This window comes from Brienomyrus brachyistius, chromosome 1, assembly GCF_023856365.1.
Source record: "Brienomyrus brachyistius isolate T26 chromosome 1, BBRACH_0.4, whole genome shotgun sequence".
Taxonomy (NCBI): Eukaryota; Metazoa; Chordata; class Actinopteri; order Osteoglossiformes; family Mormyridae; genus Brienomyrus; species Brienomyrus brachyistius.
This window is the reverse complement of record NC_064533.1, coordinates 6,827,602-6,848,193: the sequence shown is the minus strand read 5'-3', so window position 1 is coordinate 6,848,193 and position 20,592 is coordinate 6,827,602. Positions and strand designations below refer to the sequence as shown.

General features: G+C 46.8%; 2 protein-coding genes across 4 annotated transcripts in view; one reads left to right on the top strand and one right to left on the bottom strand.

The window, feature by feature from the left end:
* LOC125745466 (endosome/lysosome-associated apoptosis and autophagy regulator family member 2-like) overlaps positions 1-4,224 on the top strand; it is a 31,023-nt gene extending 26,799 nt beyond the window's left edge. The window contains exon 22 of the mRNA XM_049018369.1: positions 483-4,224. Within this exon, the coding sequence (XP_048874326.1) occupies positions 483-551 (69 nt within the window). The 3' untranslated portion in view covers positions 552-4,224. The remainder of the gene's footprint in view (positions 1-482) is intronic.
* On the bottom strand, positions 3,386-19,388 carry LOC125745473 (metabotropic glutamate receptor 3-like). Of its 3 annotated transcripts, none has more exons than XM_049018382.1 (5): positions 18,798-19,388; positions 16,623-17,475; positions 7,164-8,227; positions 5,902-6,091; positions 3,386-5,468 (listed from the first exon to the last, which is right to left on the bottom strand). In XM_049018382.1, the coding sequence occupies exons 1-5, from the start codon at positions 19,260-19,262 to the stop codon at positions 5,392-5,394; spliced, it is 2,649 nt and encodes an 882-aa protein (XP_048874339.1). In that variant the 5' UTR covers positions 19,263-19,388; the 3' UTR covers positions 3,386-5,391. The 3 variants fall into 3 exon arrangements, with proteins under 3 accessions (XP_048874339.1, XP_048874348.1, XP_048874358.1); XM_049018391.1 differs by having other exon boundaries at positions 5,917-6,091; XM_049018401.1 differs by lacking the exons at positions 16,623-17,475; positions 18,798-19,388 and adding an exon at positions 9,056-9,745.
* Between the last annotated feature and the right edge of the window lie 1,204 nt (positions 19,389-20,592).

Genomic DNA, 20,592 nt, shown 5'->3' with positions numbered 1-20,592 from the left:
GGGTTCAAACACGTAATTTACTAAATGACTACATGCCTGACTACTCAAGGTGCAGAAACCATTTCACAGGCTAATGAGGGCTATTGCTCAGCAAAATCAGGGTGCACACAGGAAGCTGTGGCATCTATGGTCTATGATTTGCAGAGTGTCATTGGCTGCACTTTCTGTGAACTCATGGCTTGCTGTGTTATATTTGACCTTTCAGGATTCAATGTACACAGTCTCTATAGTACAAAAGAATGGGCCGTACGTATATCCAAAGCATTAGTAGAGGACACCAGGATACCTGTCCATTGTAGGGGACACACTCAACACACATGTTTGGTTCACGATAAACATGGCAAGAACGTGCAGATTTCTCGCAGATGGAGTCAGGGTGAGATTCTGCAAGTGAGCTTGTAGTGTTTTGCCTGAGTCCGACTACAGCGTGAGTGTTTTAAAAATTAAAACGTGTGCAACGTGTGGTACCTCTTTGTTTCCAGGGCAACGGCGAGAACTGCGAGTCGGTCCAGCTGAAGTCCTCTGGGACAGAGAGATGGGTGTGGGGATAAAGGGGGTGCGTGACTGGTGCTGGGAGGGTCTAAGGAAACGACGGAAAAACCCCACAACCCAAGGAAAGACTCGCAACCCAAGTACAGTACTGAGAAGACACCTACAGCTGGTGGCCCTATATCTGAGTGGAGGGCTTCGGAGAGGCTCTGGAGACTGAAGATGTGCGGGACTGTGCTGACGTGGAGATAGACGCCTCCAGACCATTTCTTTTTATTTTAAACCGATGTGGGCTTTTCTCTTGGCCGGTTATTCACGTGGTAACATTGAGTAATGCTGGCCCATCCCCCAATTCCTTGGCAAATCTACCCCATTTATGTTTTGAGATAAAATCAGGCTCAGTCAAGCTCCCTGTTTGTGTAACCCTTTGGAGAGGAGGGTCAGAGCAGGAAGGGCAGCCAACCTCCACTTCTCCATGTCCCCCAGACCTGATCTGCAGCTGGACGTCAGCGTCCTGGGCCATGGTAGTGACAGGGGTTTGTAGGATGTGTCCCTATGGTCATTTAAAATAGCAGGAGGCCATATTTCATCTGAGGTTTCTCACCAAAGGCTTGGTAATTGCTGTGAATGTCAGAGATGTGTTATTTAAGATTTTATTTTTATTGTGCTAATATTCATTCTGTCGGACTATATTGTACCTTCTTGGACATTATGTTTTAGACAAGGCCTAAGATAATTAGAATGGCATGTGCTTCTAGAGATATTGGCTTACCCTTCAATGAACGGTATAACTGCAGGAAATAAAACTTCTATTTGCTATTAATGCAATACCACACTGTCAGTTCCCAGCAGCAGGGTGCAGTAAGCCTTTCAGCTGGGTGAATATATCAATGTTAATCAAAGTCTACCAGTTTTGAGGGAACATTCTTTATCGTACAGTGACATGTTCCTGTCATGCTGTCAAAATGAAGCTATTCAAAATGTTATAGATTTGATTTCTGAGTCGGTGGATTGAAGGAACTCTGACTTATTGAGTGCGGTAGCTGAAACAGAGCAGTGTCCTGTGGTCAGCCTGGGCCTGCAGTGCATTATGGGAAAGGGGACAGTGTCCTGTGGTCAGCCTGGGCCTGCAGTGCATTATGGGAAAGGGGACAGTGTCCTGTGGTGGCTTGCAGTACATTATAGGTCATGTCCAGCTATACTTTTAATCTCATTTCAAGACAAAATACAAAAGAAGGAAGAAAAATTAAAAGCAGCCCTAACATCCTGTTTTCTTTGTTTGAGACTGATGAAGTTTTTTGGAAGGGGGGTGCAGAGGGAGATCCATACTCTGGGGGGGGGCATTTGGGTAAAGCTGGGTTTCAGGCCGATTAGAACTTAATCATTAGAGAGAGTAACTGGGACCAGAAAGGCAGACTGGAGCCGCTGTCCCAGGAAGGACAGACATTTTTTTCTCCCAAATTCCAGAAAATTCCTTTCACCATCACACACCAGCAAAAAAACACCCCTTTCTTCACTATGAATTTGCTCAGCTGGAAAGGAGTCTCCATAAATGCATTAACCCCATTCATAAAGGGGCAAATATGGCTTTTCAATTTAATTCAGATTGATGGGTAGTGGGAGGAATGTTGAGGAACAGAAATAAGGGTTAGACTCTACTTACTGCTTTTAATTGTATTATATTATAATCGCAGTTGCTTGGCAGCCCTGACTTGTATTGCAGTGAGGGGCTTACAAAGATGGGTGTTTAGCTGAAGCAACTGAAGTATCCTTACTGAAGGTTCTGTAGCATGGAAGCTCGGCAGGTTTCAGTTAGCTGCACATCGCGTCCTGCTGTCCTATTAAAGCTAATAAAGAAAGAGGAAGACTAGGCCTGGAGCACAGAAGGTTGAATGAGTGTGGCCCACATCTCCGCACACTGAAGTAAGACGTCGGTGTTTGGGATTTGGCTGATATTTCTGCAGTGGCATACAGGGGTATGTGTATTAGGGAAGTTTAGGTTATTGTCAGTCCCTCAGTGCTTTGTCAAAATAATTCTTTGGAAAGTGTCTTCGCCTGATGCCTCAGCTGTCAGTGAAGGACTTTGTACTCAAAAACCCGCACAACTGACCACAACTAGATATGGCTGCTTATTGTGGCTCACGGTGCTTTTCCACTGGCATACAGGAACCGGAACCGGACCCGGACCATGAACTGGACCTCGTCACAGCGCCGTTCCAGCTTGCTTCGGTTTTCCACACAGAAGGGTTTGGCTCGGTAAAGGCGTAAAGAGCGACAGTGACGCAAAACGGAAGAGCAGCTTATTTACTGTTCCCACAGTGCACATGATGTTTTACTATGTGCTAAATTCTGCTAGCAAGTGAGAATCACCGTCTTGTGTCTGCATCGAACACTAACGGAATTGTCTTTGCTCGCGTACATTTTCATTATGAATCCATTCTATTCTATATGAGTACGGCTCAGGTGGGGCTCGCATACTGTGCATTGGAAAACCGCCAGTTCACGGTACAGGTCGGTTCTGGTTCGGTTCCTGGTGGCAGTGGAAAAACACCCTTCCAGTAAAATGTAATGAGGGGCTGGTTCGTTTTTTCTGGGGCCTCAAGAAGTCACAAGCACTCCAGTTAAAAGCCCCACATGTGGCTTGAGTGGTGGCAAACACCCCCGATGAATGTAATTAGTCATTTTTGGTTGTCTGGGTGAGGGAACCGGGCATTGGGAAGTACTGAGAATAAGCAGATCCAGACTGTGAATAGTTATTTATTTTATTACTGTTCCATCATTTCCTTGTTATTGCACAAACGACGAGCACTGAACTATTGCTTCAGGATTAGGTAGACTTAGCCAGACTTTAGTCTGACTGAACACTATTTTTGCTGGGTATTTTTTTAATTAGGACACATGAAAAATTGGACAGAAAAACTCAACCACCATTTCCTATATCTCAAACGTCAGCCATAAACCCAGTGGTGTACATTATATTGTCCCAGGTCGAGTCCAGCTGGTCCCTTCATAACCACAGCTTAATTTCGAACGAGGCTAAGGTTTCCGCTTTTCCGGAATCCTCTTTGGCATCGTCCTCTGTGCGGAGAATGGCAGAAACTTTGCTGGGTAGCGGGAGCAACTTCACAAGTGGGGAAGCAGCCATTTTGACACAAACAGAAACTGAATGTGTACGATAAAGAACATCCACAAAACTGCACAGCGCACCCTGGTGGTTTTATTGTTCATTATTTTAGGCCAGTGAAATTGGGGCAAGACTGATAGGATGTCACTTGTTCCCTTTTCACTCTCAGACTCCCATAGTAGTTTGTCGAGAACAGAACAAGGACTAGGTAGACCCAGAAACCTATAGTACAGTGACCCATACCAGTAAGGAGGTTCCGATACCCATGTTTGTTTCCCTCTTTTTTTCTTTTGTTTGTCTTTGTTCCAGCTGTCTTCTCTGAAAACGTGCAGTTCTTTCGGCTCAGATCTGATGTTCTTTACGAGGGAGTCTCTATACGGTTAGACCCGAGCCACCGGCCTGGCGGTGGGGATGCATTGGAAGACAGATCGATAACCGTTTCTCACTACATCCAATGGGCGACACGGATCAGTTCTAGCGATTTCGGTGACTTCTTTTGTATGTTTTGTATTGTGGTGTTCATCGCGGCTGATCAAACCTGTTTATAACCTGTTATTTATTGTTGTTGGGATGGTTGAATAAACGTCACTGGCTTTGGGCAACACTTCTAAGAGATGTGTCGCTTTCCTGCCGACTTCCCGCGTCGCTAAAAATGAGAGCTAGTCTCTAACTCGTCAAACGCAAGCCACTAATGGACACAGCAGCACTTGGTAGAAGTTTGAGTCTCTGAAAACAGTCTCACGAATGAGGTCAAAAGTACGACACGGTACGAAAATGTAAACAACTCATACAAAGGTGGCTCCCCGCCACGTCCTACATGCACAAAATCTAACAGCAAGGCTTCAGTGTAAAACTACAAGACGTAAGTTAAGGCACAACTAGCCATTCTTAAACATTACATTGTTTTTACTGAGTGTAAAAATTATTACATTTTTACTGAGGGTCACATATTATATGGGTAAATTCTCCATCGCTGATTCCACCATCTTGAAGGCTACCTGCAGCCGTGACATGTCTGTGTCAGGGGGTCTAAATGGCTGTCTTCCAGAGATGATTCCGGTAAAGTGGTGTCAGACAGAGAGGCGTGGACGAGTCAGGACATGCCTTATCACGGAGTCATTAAAAATGAGGTCTGTTTATTCGTTTCTTTGTTTTTGCCCAGACCTCGAAGCCTTTCCCTACACTCCACTGTTGCTCTCCCGAGACATGCCACCCATTTTGTTTATATGTTTAGCTTATATGACAATTCCAAAATGGCTGCCATTTGTGTTTGTCCCTCCTCACCATTCTCTAAAGCCATCTCTGCTCCTGGCCCCAAACAAAGCCCCGTTCCATCCTTCTAACATCTTGTCACATGACTCTCTTGCCCTCCCCGGCACACATGTTACATACAGCTAACTTGTTACTGTGCTGTTGAAACCATCAGTTAGACATAATATACATATGTACAACATAGAAATGTATAACCCGCTGATTATTACCGTGAGGTCTATAAAATGGCATGAAAAAACATTGTCTGGGAATCGCCAAAGCCACTCAGTGCTTAGCTAACCCAATGGAAACCATTTACCAGTGAAGTTTATGGTTATTTACAAGGTATAATAAACTATCAAAACATCCTAGAAATGTTTTCTTTTTTTGTCTACAACATCAGTTAATATGTACAGCCCTTAAAAATAATTTAATTTCTACGTAAATGATTCTAGCTCATAGGAGATGCACAATATGTGCAAATTGGCTAACAGTCTAACAGCTGCGACAGCGAGTTTGACGGTGGGTTACAAGGACGAGGTGGTCGAGTCCACAATCTCTCTCCCGTTGCAGACAGTCGGGACGTAATTGGCACCCCCCGACGCTGAAAGAGGAGGACAGTGTCAGTCTAGGTCATATTCTCAATCGCTTCGTATCACTGCCCTGGAAAGACCTACGTGATGTTTCTCCAAACGCAGACACCTAGCTCCAATATCCTGTCATCTTGAACCTGCACACCTGGGCTACAGGGTCTTAAATCTACCTGAGCAGTTTGCCACAGGAATAGCTAAAAAGTCATTGAGATGCTAATGCTAACCAGTACAGTGCTAACTATAATGCATATATAACACAGCAGTCTATAATCACCTAACTGAAAGGAATCACAATATTAAATATACTATTGTGTATTATTGTGTTATAAACTAAATCTGATCCAGATTTTAAGTAGCTTTCGATATTTTTATTGAGCTTGAAATCTATAATCTTATTTTGGGGAAGACATTGTAAGTGGATAATGATTCAAATGAAGAACTGACCCGTTGAGGGCTCACCGTGCGAGTAGGTGGTGGCTGTACCACTGACGCTGAAGCGGTTCAGGTTCAGCCGATGGCTGGTGACGTTCTTTTGCGGCTGGAACACGATGATGTGAACCTTGGGGGCAAACAGGCAGCCCAGCACCACGAAGCCACTCAGACTGACCGATATGCACATGGTTGTGGTCTGTACCTGAAGCGGAGCCAGACAGAAACTTATGAGCGCCCCCTCCAGGTCGCACTGTCATCAGACAACACAGCGGGGAGGCAAGGTGATGGATAGCTGTGATGTAACATCCCAGAGGCCTGGCTCTCTGAAGCTGAAAGCTGAAAGCCAGCCTGACATTTACACTTAACTAAAACGCTACACAAACGTGCCCATATGATTCACTTCCTGTGTAACTCAGTTCACTTCTATCCTAAATCCCATATTAAATAACAGGCTGTTCATTTAAAGGGGTAGCAACAAATTTCATTCCAAGTTCCACGTGTGAGTCATTACCTCACACTAAATAGACTGCTGTCTCTCTAAATTTTGCACTTAAATTACTACACATCTTACACAAGCCTCGATGTGTCCGTACGTATGGCAAATGTTTAAAACACCTTATAACTGTTTCATAATAGATTTCTGTGATTTACATATATAGAATAGGTAAACTGCTATATGTGTATGCATGCAGAGTGACTGTGAGCATGTTTACGAATAAGTGCCTAATTTTATAAGCTTGTCTGCACATACTTTAAAGCTGATTGTATCCAGTTATCTCACCTGCATGTTTTAGTTTATTTGTACTTTCTTATTTCTGTAGCTACTGGTTTTACTTTTATACTATTTTAGTGTACACTTCACGCCATCACTTGTACCAAAATGAACTTCATGTACTTTTTGTAATTGATGAATAAAAACATTCATATTCTAACATAGGACATAATAAATCAGTGGCTGAAAATAATCAACATAAATCCTATGAGCACACAGCAATGTGCATGATACTCCAGACATGACCATGCTACTTTGGTGAATTTAGTATGCAAAGTAGCCACACTGTATGTGTGTATCTGAGCTATTGCCGTTCAACCCATTAAGCAACGCAGGCGGCCATCTAGGCCACTGTTTTCTAAGGGGGGTGTAGACTTAGCAACACAATTTCACTTTGTCTCAGACAGGGGGACCAGAGATACATCTTGCCGGCATGGGTTGCAACTATTACTGAGCTGACGTTATATTAACGCCTTGATCTCACGACCGCCTAATAACTTACTCTGTAGTCGCTGGAGGTCACGTAGAAGATGGGTAGGAAGGCCAGCCAGATGATGCAGGTGGTGTACATTGTGAAGCCGATGAACTTGGCCTCGTTGAAGTTCTCAGGACACTTCCTGGTCTTGAAGGCGTACACGGTGCACAGGACGACAAGCAGCACGTCGTAGGCCAGGGAGAGCAGCATGCTGGAGTCGCGCGCGTTGCACTTCAGGATGACCGTCTCGCGCTTCTCGGGCAGGGTGAAGCGCCGCGTCCCCGGCACCTCCAGCAGCAGCCACACGGTCACCAGTAGCAGCTGGACGGAGATGAGGCTCAGGCAGATGAAGACCTGGGAGCTTGGGCTGATGAAACGGGGACGTTGGGCGCCGTCCTTGACGCCGCCGAAGATGCGGGCGATGCGGTTGGTCTTGGTGAGCAGTGCCGAGTAGCAGACGGCGAAGGAGGTGCCCAGGCCAAGGCGGCGCAGGGCACAGATGGCCGACGAGGGCTTGGCGATGAAGAAGAATGTCATGGAGTAGGACATGAGGACGCCCAACAGCAGGATGTAGCAGAGCTCACGGCCAGATGCCTTCACCAGCGGCGTGTTGTTGTGCCGGATGAAGATGCCACCTACCAGGGAGGTGCAGATGATCCCCACACAGGCGATGGCCACAGGTCCTATGGCCCAGGCATCCTCCCACATGATGTAGTCCTCAGGCAGGTCGTAACAGCCTGTCAGGTCCTCAGTAGGCCACTGGCCAGCTGCGCAGGGCACGCAGGTCAGCTCGTCGGCCAGGTACTCGTAGGGTTCACACGGCGTGCAGATCCAGCAGCAGAACTCGCCCGCCTGCATCTTCTTCATCTCATTGCGGGCGCAGGGGTCGCTGCACTGCGACGTGGGCACCGAGAGGCGGGGCCACTGCATCAGCTCGCTGTTGAGGGTCAGCGTCTCCGCCCACTCGCCCACATGCACGTAGCCGTTCCTGTCGCCCCGCCTCTGGTAGTTGAAGATGTTGTAGCGGCCCAAGCCGTCGCCGAAGGCGTCGAACTTCACCACATTGTCCACGCCGGACGGAGAGAAAGGTGCTGGGGAGTGAAAATGGATTTTTTTCTAAGGGTCAGAATCGGCAGACATGATGGGATTTCACAGTCCATGAAGACACCGCCGCATCGATTCCTATCACATTCATCCTCTTGTAAAATACTGATTGAACCTTCAGGAAATCATTAAAGGACCAAATGCAATATGACACGCTGTTGATTTAAGAATAAACGTGTCATTTACACGGACAGTTTCTTTTTAGATGTGTTTCAAGCGTGTTTGTCTGAGATTTTCTCTTATTGGCATAACATGTACTTTCCTTGTTTTTATGTAGCTTGATTAACGGGATCGACGACCCCCAAACTTAACTTAAAACATGAGATATTCAAATGTGGAAAAAAGAAAAGCTATCTTGTAAAATTTCAGCTCTGGCCAGAGGTAGTGGACAATCTGTTGGCCAGATGGGATGAAAAGCAAGACAGTCGACCCTTTGATGACGTCGATAATCGAGTTGCCAAACAGCTACTGTGCTACCCCTCCTGCTGAGTCTACAGGATAATGGATTATAAGAGGGCAGGAGGAAGCTAGGGAGGGCATGAGGAGGTGACCTTTGACCTCAGGCCTCCATGCACCGACCATGCAGTGCTCACAGCTTAAAACGCACCTACTGCACTCACCCAAGAGTGACCTCCAAAGCTCTAAACACAGCTCACCCCTCACAGTTCATCACACAGTCTAGATGGTTCCCTGGATTCGGTGTCTGAATAAAACATAACACCACATCCCCAATCACCCCTCTGGATATGACAGAAACCCGATACATCTAGTACAGCGAATATATCTAAAAAGCAAGGTGATATCACCTTCCTAACCTGGTCCATGTTTTTCAAGGTAGCACCTGGAAATGGACCTAATAGTCATCCAGATTATCAAGCACACCCCGTAAGAAATAGTGCATCTGTAGAGTAGACAAACCCAGAAAGGCTGCCTCCCTGGGTTTCTCATAAGTGATACATTTGCCTCTTTTCATCGAATGTTATAAACATTTTGTCAATAAATATTAATTGCGACTCATTTGCCTGTTATTTGTTTTGATCAACGCCCATTAAGCGAACAAAAAAAAATCATATTTATTCACGATCAAATCGCTGATTTTTACTTTTTTCAATCAGTTCAACTAGCATCCTATGTTACTTTTGCTCCTTTCAAGATGCAATCAAAACCAAGGATATATTTGGTATTTTACTATTAAACAAATCCCTGAAATAAAGAAAGTTACAATAACAAAGAGGATTTAAATTAAAAAATACTTCGATGGGTCTCAATTTTAAACCAAGCTGATCCTCTGATACTATGCAGAAAGTTGCAGCTTTTACAAATGATCTTTATTAGACAGTTTGACAGAGAACGACTGAAATGGAAAGGTTTTTCTAGTTATTTTGGAGCTTGGAACATAATCCTTAAGTAAAACCTAAATTGTTACCCATGTGAAATGGAAAGACGGGCATAGAAACCAGAATTTCTTGTCCAGAGTGACGTGTCCTAATCCGGAAGTGTGAAGGCGTCTGGCAAGATTTTGGCCTCCAGAATATTTGCCAGAGAGGAGTTTGAATTAAAATTTGGACGAAACCTTTGAATATTGCTTGTTTTCTTGGAATAATTTAAAATTATACTTTTTTTATACTTATTTTTTTCTCATTGAAGCTGCACGATTGCAGAGGATTTGAAAAACACAGAACCGCTTTACAAAGAAACGACAAATACGTTCTACCTCAGGATGTAAAGACGAAAACGCTGATCCTGATAAGAGCATCACTTTTCACGCATCTAAACTGCGCTGCTGTTATTTTCTGAGGAACGAACTTGTCTTGCTAAGGTTTTGATGATTGTTACATAATTGAATGGAGTAATAGCGTGAAATTTTATTGCTTGCTTAATGGGGTTCTTTACTACTTGAGGAGATTTGTGATTTATTAAAAATCAATACCTGAACAGATCGCAAGCCACCTTAATTTCAACTAATGGGTTACGCGGAGGTTGAGAAATTCCCATAACTATATGTGAACAAGGTATAATGTGTTACCAAAGGGAGCAGGCGTCCATGGATCAGATCCATCAGTCTACATATTCCTACCTCTAGGGGGCAGTAATGCATCTAAAATGGCGCTAAACTAATGCGGAGGATCGGGGAATGCTGTGGAAAAAATGCTTGATACGACGCATGATTTTAAAGTGTTTTATCCAGGAATAAAGAGCATAAACTAATATGAACACCAAGCAGCTGTATCCCTACCTCAAATCGTATATAATAATGGATGTAATTATCTCTTTATTGTTAATGTGCATGTGAAGTCTCAGCAGGAAATGTGACTTAATGAACATTAAAGAGGGCATTAAGGATGTATCATATTCTGCTGGGTATAAAAGAGTGTGAGTATAAAATGCGATCTTGATCTTCATTCTAATACCCTCCATATTACCCAGCGAACATTCCAGTATCTTGAGCGTCTAAATCACGCAGGCGCTCTGTCACCGGACGCTGAAATTAACCGCGTTAGAGACGCCGGCTTGATGATGTCGCTAATCAGCGGCTCCCTGGCTTGGGGACGCGCAAATCCCCCAGGCAGGGCCGGTCCTGCTCCCGGGAGGCTGGAGGGTCCAGAGAAATGCGGGACATGTTGCACTTTATCCGCCCCCATACATCTCGACGCAGAAAACATGAAGATCCAATCTCACAAATATACTGCTTACCAAGACGGAGGCCAGTTAACTTAGTGAGCGGTTTTATGGACTAACAGCTGTCATCAAAACGTGAATACAAGGAGCTTATCGGATCAGATCAAAGCTCATGAAAACCATAGAAAGCCGGCATTTCTCCGCAAATATCCGCATAATAACTCAAACGCACATTATGCCTGCCTGGTTATGGAGATATGAAAGTATGCAGATGATGAACCGATTAAAACCGTTTTATATAATAAAAATAAGGACAACATAGTTGTGTTGGTGGGGAAGGAATGAGTTTACGGTCAATATCTACGCAAGGATTTTATTCTGAAAAGGTTAGTGGTGATTGCAGGCTGAGATAAAGCCATAGCGCTTTAATACCGTCTGCTGAATCAGAGGGAAATATTTACATGCTTCTTTAAAGAGAAGATGATTGTTTAAGAGAAGAGTGTTGAACTCGGGTCTGAAGCCCCTCAGATGCCCTTTTCCGTGCCTTGTAATCTACATATTCTTGTGAGAAGCTTGCCTAGAAAGCCAGGTTGTCAACTTTGGTCAGCAGGCTGGAGTGACATTTTCAGTTCGAGACAAGTCTGCACACACATGTACACGCATGTAAGAGTTTTATTACCTTGTAAATAGTCTGTAGGGTTTGCTAACTGCCGCAACGCTTTTGATGTAGCTAACTTTGGGTTTAATAATAATAATCTTACGGTTTGCCGTAAGACTTCTTGGGTGAGGGTGAATCTGAAAGCATGAGTGTCGCGTCAGATGCATGAGAGTTGGCGACCCTGAGGTTAAAGGCAGAGCAGCTGTAGGCTTCTGTGATACTCCGTACAGTATTTCCACTTGCTGTCAGTCTCAGCTGCTTGCATCGGTGCTATGGGGAATAGACGTCTTGTTGTTGTGTTACATCTATTGACAATGCTTTTCGTTTCAGAAACAATACTGTCTCCAGAATTAACACATATGTTAATCTGGTACATTTGCCGAAAGCGAGTTAGCGACGTACACATTTGTTGTTGTGTATTCCGCTTCCTTTCATTGTTCAGGCTTATTACATAAATGATATTTATGTAATGTTTACAGTGATTCTGCTAATGTTAAAAGTAGTTCTGCACCCAGCAGGGGCGGTTCTGGGGGACAGTGCCCCGTCACAACATACACCCCCCCCCCCTAAATATGTATGCTACTTCGATCTAAAATAAATGTATAATTACTACTACTATTACTATTGTGAGGGTTACGGTAAGCACATTTTCTTGACGTGATATAAACGCGGGTACGGCTAAGCACCCCGGGTGCTAGAGTTGCTTCAGCTGGTGAAAAACAAAGTTAACGACGGAAACAAAACCATCAAATTTGCGGAAGTGAATAATTGTCTTTTCCAGCACAACAAAACAATATGTCGTCTGCTTTTACCCCATATGTGACATAGCAGGGGGCAGCTAATTCAGCGCCCGGGGAGCAGTGCTTGGGGGTGGTACCTTGCTCAGGGTGCACTTACTTAACCATTAATCCATCGCTACCCCAAGCATAACACGCAAAACAAGAGATCGGAGTGAGATAACTCGGCGGTTTTCAAAATGGTCTTTTGCTTCTTAATGCTTGCAATCTAGTGTAAGTACTACTTGGAGGACATTCAAGTCAAATGCCCCCTCCCCTTAACATAACAACTGGCCCAGTCTGCCCCCAGGTGAAATGGTCTAGAACCACCATGCACAGGCTCCCAGGTACATCAGACCTAATTAATTAATTTTTTCCCCCTACCTATCTGTTTATTTCATTTTTTGTCACAACTTACCAGGAAGGATCCTCTCCCCATTAATGTCTTTTCCACACCTCACACCTTTATATGTATTTATTTTTTTTGCTAGATTTAGAAACGTTCGTTTTGAGCTGTGGGGGTGGATGGGGTTCATATTTGTACCTGAACACCAGACGTGAGAGGAAAAAAAATCAGTCCGTCTAGCACCTGTGTTTCTGATCTCAAAACTAGGTAGATTCCACACACTCCTGGGGAGATGCCTCTCATTAAAAAGATGAAAACAAACACTGGAGGATCCTTGTCGAATTGCACTTAGGCAACTTCCCCAGTAGCGCGCTCTGCTGCGGAAAGGAGGTCTGCTGTTCGTCCACGTCAGACGTACTCGAGCTCCTGTAATTACATGTTACCTCCAGGGAGGAACGCGTAATATTTGGGGAGAATTACCTATCTCCTGGCAACATGTGCCCGCAGAACCTGGCGACGAGTGAATTGTGGATTTTCGCTTCTATTGCTTGGCTATTGCGACTGGTTTCATAAGGTGTGTTTTCAACTAGCTGTTGGCTACTAAACTGCTAATGCTGCAGGCTGTGCCAACACGGACATCCATGATGCAAATTCCAGCGCCCCATCATTTATGCTTTCTAAAAGACGGCCTCTATGCCATAAATACATCGAAAACGTCATTTTCAGGGAGCGCGCCGTAGCTGACCAATTGCACAATTAGGCGCTGCATCAGAAATGAATTCTCCAGGCCTTAAAACGTATGGAATATCGAAATATGCAATGTAGTTTGCAACACCTGGCCAGGAAACAAAATTTTCTTACGATAACTCGCATACTGATGTAAGAAAAAAAACTGCTGAAAGATGGAGATTGAGGCAGATTTTTAATTTGTAGATGTACCGGTTAGAAAACTTCCGTAGGCTCTCTAAAGTTTACATTTTAAGACACCATTAACTTGAATGTGAGAACCTCTTCTTCGTGTTCTTATGCATGATTATTTTTTTGTCTTATCTTACCCGTTCACCGCGGTCTGCAACTACGTTCGTGCAGCGAACTTTATATTACGCAAAATGGAGAGGTGCAGTAAACAACCTCCGTATAGATTTTCTGACACCAGCTTTATGTCTGTTACTTAAACAGCTTAGATCCAAAGCCCGCCCATCAGGAGAGGAAAATCGCGCAATGAACGCATCCTTCAATTCCGATGTGCGAGTCTGGCGCACATTGGGAATCAACCTCACATCCAATTTATTCTCGTTCCTCTAGTGCAGTGGGTGTGTAGGCTTGTGTGTGTGTGGGGGGGTGTCTTTTTTCCCTCTAGAATGTCTTTTTTGTCCTGGCCAGAAGCAGACTCACTACAAACGCTCCGTGTGTGTATGTGCGCCTTTTTTTAATAATTACGGCTCGCAGAGATTTCAGTTCCGCCATTCGTCTTTAAGGCCCACTTCTCCTGGCGAGGGTGGTGATGCCTTCGCAACGACTGGACGCTTTTATTTAAAATGTCTATATGCCAGTGAAAATCTCAGTGGCAAAAGAAATTGTCGATAAGAAGTCAAGTTAAAGGTCTTGAGTAACTATTCCTACAATAGCTGGTACTACTGTCTGAATTTAGCGCTATAAAAGATATTATCTTCTTAATTCATAAAGGGAATATCATGTGTTGTATTGATTGTCTGCTTCTGTTATTAATTGTAGCTATAGCGAGTGTTCAGAACGTTATAAAGTAAACAGCACAATATGACTGTAGCTATAGAACGAGAGATAGCTATAGATGGAGATTGTTTTCTTTTTTGGGGGGGGTGGGGGGGGCTGTGCAAAAGGCAGGCAGTCGTGTGTGAAATGAAGTGGGTGGCACACTAAACGTCGTACAATCAAACATGCAAATGCCCGTGGAAAAGGGGAATGAGGCGTAATTTAATATAGACGTCAGTCACGCGCTCAAGATAGCGAGAAGCGGGCGCCTTTATCGGAGCCATCGATCATTCATCGCTCAGTGAAATGATCTGGGCTAAGATGGATTTATTAATACCAGATTTGCTCTTGTGTTTTATTAAAAAACAGAGCCGGAAAACACAACTTGGTCACGTTTCCCACAGACCCTTCCAAACGTGGGATATTTTGTGTATTTCCAGTGACTGCACCTTTTAAAATAGACCATGCTGTGATTTCTTGACTACTTCTGAGCAGACATCTTGCTTCCTGCGTGCAGATGTAGCAGTGCATGCTTTAATCCACAAGGAGGGCGTGTGGAGTGAGTTTTGCGGTCATTACTGGCGGTTTACCCTTTCATTTCGTGGCTAAATATTGTCTTGCAGACATTTCGCTCCAGTCTGGCACAGTACTGGTAATGTAAGCGCATGGAAAATGGGAGAGACAATCGTGTTTGTTTGATCAGGGGCGCAGAGGGTGGATAGATGCTGGGTATGGGTGTGGTGTGATGGCTTTAAAAATGTATAGGGTAGAGTTATCCTCAAGATCGCCCCCTCCCTCCCTCCCCACTGAATAAATGCCACAGCTGTGGAAGATGAAAGCGTGATGCGATGTTGTTTTACGCCGGATCCAGAGTAGGGGGATGGTGTCGGGCGAGGCAAAGGCTGGATTTCCGCTGCGACGCAATATCGCTAAGCCATATGCAACACAGCACTGCCTCAAAGCGATGCGCGTTTAAATCTGCTGTTTAAAGGAGTCTGTGCGTTTCTGGACGCCTTGTCCGTCAGAGAGCGCTTTTATGCCTCTCCCCTCTGGTTCTTTGGTACCTGCAGATGGTGTGTGCTGCTTTTGGACGTGCATTGTAACAGATGCTCCGGGAGGGGGGAGGGCGTAACGTGACACACTTGTTACGAGTCGCTGTGGAGGCGTGTTGAGGGATGCTTTATACCGATCTATTCTGTAAACTCCTTTTCGCACTTCCTCACATCCTGATCGCTGTTTTTTCCCTATCCTGCCATTTTATATCACTGTGTACTCTGTTCAGCTTTAGGGTACTTTGCATTTATTTGTTCTGTCAATGCACGTGGCGTTTTATTGATCAAATCTCCCCACGAGAGATTCAAACTGTATTGTCTTGCACGTCCGAGTCCTTTACCGATCCCCTCCCAAGAAAAACCCACCGGGGAATTTCTGCTGCACTGTATGCGGGAGTGGGGGGTGCCATGGTGATCTTTGCAATGAAAGATAAAAAAAGGCAGTCTGCTGACCTGCTACGTTAAAGCGTCGCTCTGCGGGATTTCACAAAAAGCTGGGACCGTGTGCAAAGCAGCGGACGGCTTGTCATTCATTATTCATGGCGATAGCCGTAATCACCGGCAGCCTATCATCTGCTTAATGGCGATTATTACCGTCATAAGCGATGGCGACGATGAGCCTTTATTAAGCATACCGTTGTTTTGAGCTGGTTTATGTTGGGCGGTTCTAAATTCTCACGCATGTGGCTGCAAAAAAGCCAGGACAGGTCACCACGGGTCTGGAGGGTGGGGTTTGGCTCTCCACAATTAAAAAATGGGTGCGGGGTTGAAAGTTAAGTGGTCCCAGACAGCTCTGCACGCCCCGTTTTAATTCCCAGCTTGGAAGACGACGATGGTGCTTTTGAAAGAGGGGCACACCAGACCCCTTATCTGCACCTGCCCACCAGGGCTGAAGCCGGCAGCTGTTTGCGGGGCTGTTTTTTCTTTCTTTTTTTTAAATTTCTTCCCTGTCATCATTCAGTTAACAGGTAGGCTTAAGTGTGAAATAACGATTATAGAAGCTGGATTTTAAATCTCAGTGACCAGCGCCGTCCAGTTATTTTCCGCCAGTTTAACCTTTTATTTTTTTTGCATTTGGAGAGGGTGCATACAGGAATAGTCTATCTCCGCGATTCTTATGCAAAACCCGATATTCAGACTAAGCGCATGCCGACTTAAGGACAGCCGTTAATTGCTTTTTCGCCCAGCCAAAGCACTCACCCCTGAAGTTGACGCTGAGCAGGTAATCCCTGTACAGCTTCCTCCCGTCCAGCGGCTTCATGGCGTCGCAGAGGCGCGTCGTGTTAGCGCACAGCGTCCGCTGCATCTTGTGCAGTGCGTGCGCCATGGCGTAGACGGCATTCACCACGAACATGATCTTGGACTCCTGTTCGAAGTTGGTGCGGTCTATGGCCAGGTGCTTCCCACACGGCTTGCGTGATGCTTCCCCACCCAGCGAGCACTGGAACTTCTGCTCCCAGAAGTCCTTGTACCAGGGGTTGCGTCGGTTCTTTCCCGGGTCCAGGTATTGGAAGTAGCGGCTGAATTCCTCCACAGGATGGGCAGCCAGCTCCAGGGTGATGGCGCCCTCGGCCGCTATCTCGTGGCCCTTGACGATGCTCTCTTGCGCCCCCCAGCCATCGCTGGCGATCCAGGTGAAGGAGACGGCAAGGCGGGCGGCGGCGGCCAGCAGCTCTCGGGCGTCATCGCTGCGCATGAAGAGCACGGCCACGCGGGCGTTGGGCTTCTGCAGCAGCTGCCGGATGACGGCCTCGTACGACTTCTTGACGTTGGAGCGGCCCACCTTCTCAGAGGTGGCGATGCAGATGTTGCGTAGCCGCGCCTCCTGCTCGAAGGCCTCGATGCCCGTCTCCCCGTAGTCACCCTCGGATGCCACAGTCGACACGTACGTCCAGTTGAAGAAGCGCAGGATCTCCGCCATGGCCTTGGCCTGGTAGAAGTCGGGTGGCACCGTCCGGGCGAAGTAGTCGTAGCGGGATTTGTCGCTCAGCTTGGCGCTGGTGGAGGCGTAGCTGATCTGGGGGATCTGAAACAGCCGCAGCAAGTTGGCCACCTGGGGGGGCAGAAATTTTGGACCTATTAGTAGTTAAAACTACACAGAGGCTAGCATTGGTGCCTCACCTCTGAGCTTCTGGGTTCGAATCCCATGGGGTTTTGGTCGTGTCCCTCTGTTCTGGTCACCTCCTGCACTCCGGTAACATGCAGTGTGGTGTCTCTAAATTGCGTTGAGTGTCTTGGGATGTAGGTTCTAGGATCATCAGACACCGGTTAATCCATGAAATTATATAGGCGGCTGTCTAGGGTGCCGTCTACTGGGGGGGGGGGGGGGGGGGGGCTTGTCTTGGGTGCACGTGGGCTTTGACTAAAACATGAATTTGGCATTTGGCTCACATGTGTTCTATATATCTATATATTGATATCTATATCTATCTATTGATATCTACAGTATATATCTACATCTAGATATCTATATCTTATTGTTTACTGTTGGCTATAGGCTAAGGTACAGCCCCCCCCCCCCCCCCCCAAAAAAAAAAAAACAGCAGTGGTGATGCCCTGATTGAAAGTGAAGATGACTATGGTTTTCGTGCCCAGACAAGCATCAGCGGAGATTTAGCTTGGACCTGGATGGACATATAAATGCAGATGCAGACAGGCTGTCGGTTCCAGTTCAGTACTCTGTCACTGTGACTGTTTTTACTCAACTGGTTGGTTGAAACAAAATCTTGCTTTGGGTTTGTACTCTCCGGACCTTAAATCTCCACCTCTGGGGATAAGAGCCCTTATTCGAGGCTGAGGTCATCGGTCCCCCAGGGTCTCCTCTGAGAGTGAGAGGCCGGATCCCGAATTGTGAGGAGATTAAGGATTCCGCAGCAGATAGGGAGGCAGTCCTTTTGTGTGGGAATGCAAAGTGCTTTGGGGCGGGGGGGGGGGGGGCTTTCTTTCTCAAGCTATGCAAATACTCTCCTTTTTGTCAGAAGAACTCCCTGGGTGCAATATAACCCAGAACGCAGCCTCCTCGAAGTGGGCCTTTGGGGGGGGCGCGGGCGTGTGGGCAGGGAGACCTGAAGGAAAAAGCTGAGGGAATCCTTGCCGTCAAGCTGGGCTACGGCGAGGTGCTGAAACAGCCCGTCTTCCGTGAAGAAAATGAAGCAACCGCTTCAGCGGAAATGGCCGAATTTTAATGTTTGCATTTGCCAAATTATGTAATATGCCGAACAGCATTATAATATCGCGTGGGAGCCTGCAGACGTACGATGTCGGTGTACCCAGTATCTCCTGATGTTCACTCTTTCCTGTTGCGTGGAAATGGTTACATTTGCTAATTAACACCCTTAATGCATGCAATCACACCTGCGGTCTGGTGGCGATTACCTGTATGGATACGCTGCTGTAGGAGCCGCCGATGACCCCTGCGATGGCTAGCGGCACATTGTCCTGCAGGGCGTACGAGCCGTCGGGGCAGATGAACTCGGTGTCGTCCACCTTGGTGAGGGAGGCACGCACAAACTCGAGGGCCTGCTCCAGCGCGTAGGTGTCACGGGAGCACGTGTCCAGGATGTGCACGCCCAGCGAAATGCCGGGCAGCAGCACTGGGTCGCGGTTGATCTCGTCGATGGCGAACAGCATGGCCTCCAGCCGCTGGATGCCGCGGTCCTCGTTGACGCGGCCGCACTCTTCAGTCCCCGCCCCCTTCTCGTGCACAGGGAAGAGCCCCCCCAGCACCAGGTCACCGTCGATCTTGATCTCCTTTTTGCCGAAGCTGGCGTCGCCCAGCGATGGCAGGCCCCTGGCCAGCAGGAGCAGCAGCGGCAGTGGGGCAGGGAGCCTGGTCGTCATGGTTTCAGGGCGGGGTTATTACTCGGATGGGGGCGGGGCCTCAGGCGTAGCCGGGCTCTTGGATGCTGCCCATGGATGGGGTGACAGGTGTCCTGTCCAACTGAGCATGGACCAGGAGGCCCCAGGACCTCTGAAAAGCACCAAAGCAAGTAACATTTACATCAAGGTGGTTCTGTTCAGCATAAGCCAGTGTTTCTCTAGCCATTCCGTGGCGATCCCCCCAGATAGGCCACATTTTTGCTCCCTCACAGCTCCCAGCCAATCAGGAACACCGAAAGCCTGTCACGGGTGTGCTGGGAGCAGGGAGGGAGCAAAAATGTGAACTGACTGGGGGTCCCCAAGGACCGGGTCAAGAAACGCAGCCATACACGCATCATGAAGCATTAACCTCATACATCTTTTCTTCAGCCCTATAAGCATATCGTGAAGCAGGTGCTGTTTCTGCAGCTAAATTCCAAGGACCCAGAAGCTCAGGAACTAGGACACATCATCTTTCACCAAACCCTGACAAGGCCATTTTACAGTAATGATAACCATTCCCCTATTGTGCTAAAATCGTTCTTCACACTGATAACGATAATGGAATGATAATTAACTCTCATTACTTAAGAGCCTAATTAAAATATCCATTGTTTCGAAGACAAAGGGCTGTACTTTTATAGGGGAGCAAACCCTTTAAAGTCCAAAAGAGCCCAAGAAGCCTTTTAAACGGCCAAGCACAGCAGTGTGACGCCAAGCAGAGGACCCTGCAGCACTGCAGCTGTCGCGATAACGTTCCATTTGCCTTTTTTGAGTGTTTTGTTTTTTTTGGGTGGGGGGGCGGGGTCTATTACAGTCCGCAGTGGCTGCTGGCTGTGTGCGGATGAGCCCGCTCAGATCAAAGGCTGATGTATGAGCCTTTGTGTTTTGATCTTGGGTCTTGGCAAAGCTGCCTTAATCTCATTTGGGTTTCCCCCTCTGGTGGGGTGGTAGTGGTGAGGGGTGGGGGGATGCCCCTATGAAACCGAACTGATCTTCAATGGACCTGGCAGCAGCACAGTCAGACCGCCGGACCGGCGCTTCCCCTGGCAGTTCCCGGCCTCCCCTCACATAGCAACGCTGCCCCCTTCAGCTGAGGGACAAACAGCACCCCCCCCCCCGGCGGTATTCTGTCCCGCTTCTGTCCGGCTCTGATTGAACTTGGACCTGAAGCCCAGCTATTGGGCAGATGGGGGGTAGAGTCTCAAATCAGCTGGGAGGGGGAGAAATCCATCCTTGGGGGGGAAAGTCTGTCAGAGTTTAGATGGAGAAAAGGGGGGTGGGGACCCATAGGGGATGCAATTACCCCCCA

Excerpts from the sequence above, each read along its gene's own strand:
- LOC125745473 (XM_049018382.1), bottom strand. The coding sequence starts at position 19,262 with ATGACGACCAGGCTCCCTGCCCCACTGCCGCTGCTGCTCCTGCTGGCC. Across the intron at positions 8,228-16,622 it reads GCTCAGCGTCAACTTCAGGG|CACCTTTCTCTCCGTCCGGC; the intron begins GTGAGTGCTTTG and ends TTCACTCCCCAG. Across the intron at positions 6,092-7,163 it reads TGACCTCCAGCGACTACAGA|GTACAGACCACAACCATGTG; the intron begins GTAAGTTATTAG and ends GCTCCGCTTCAG.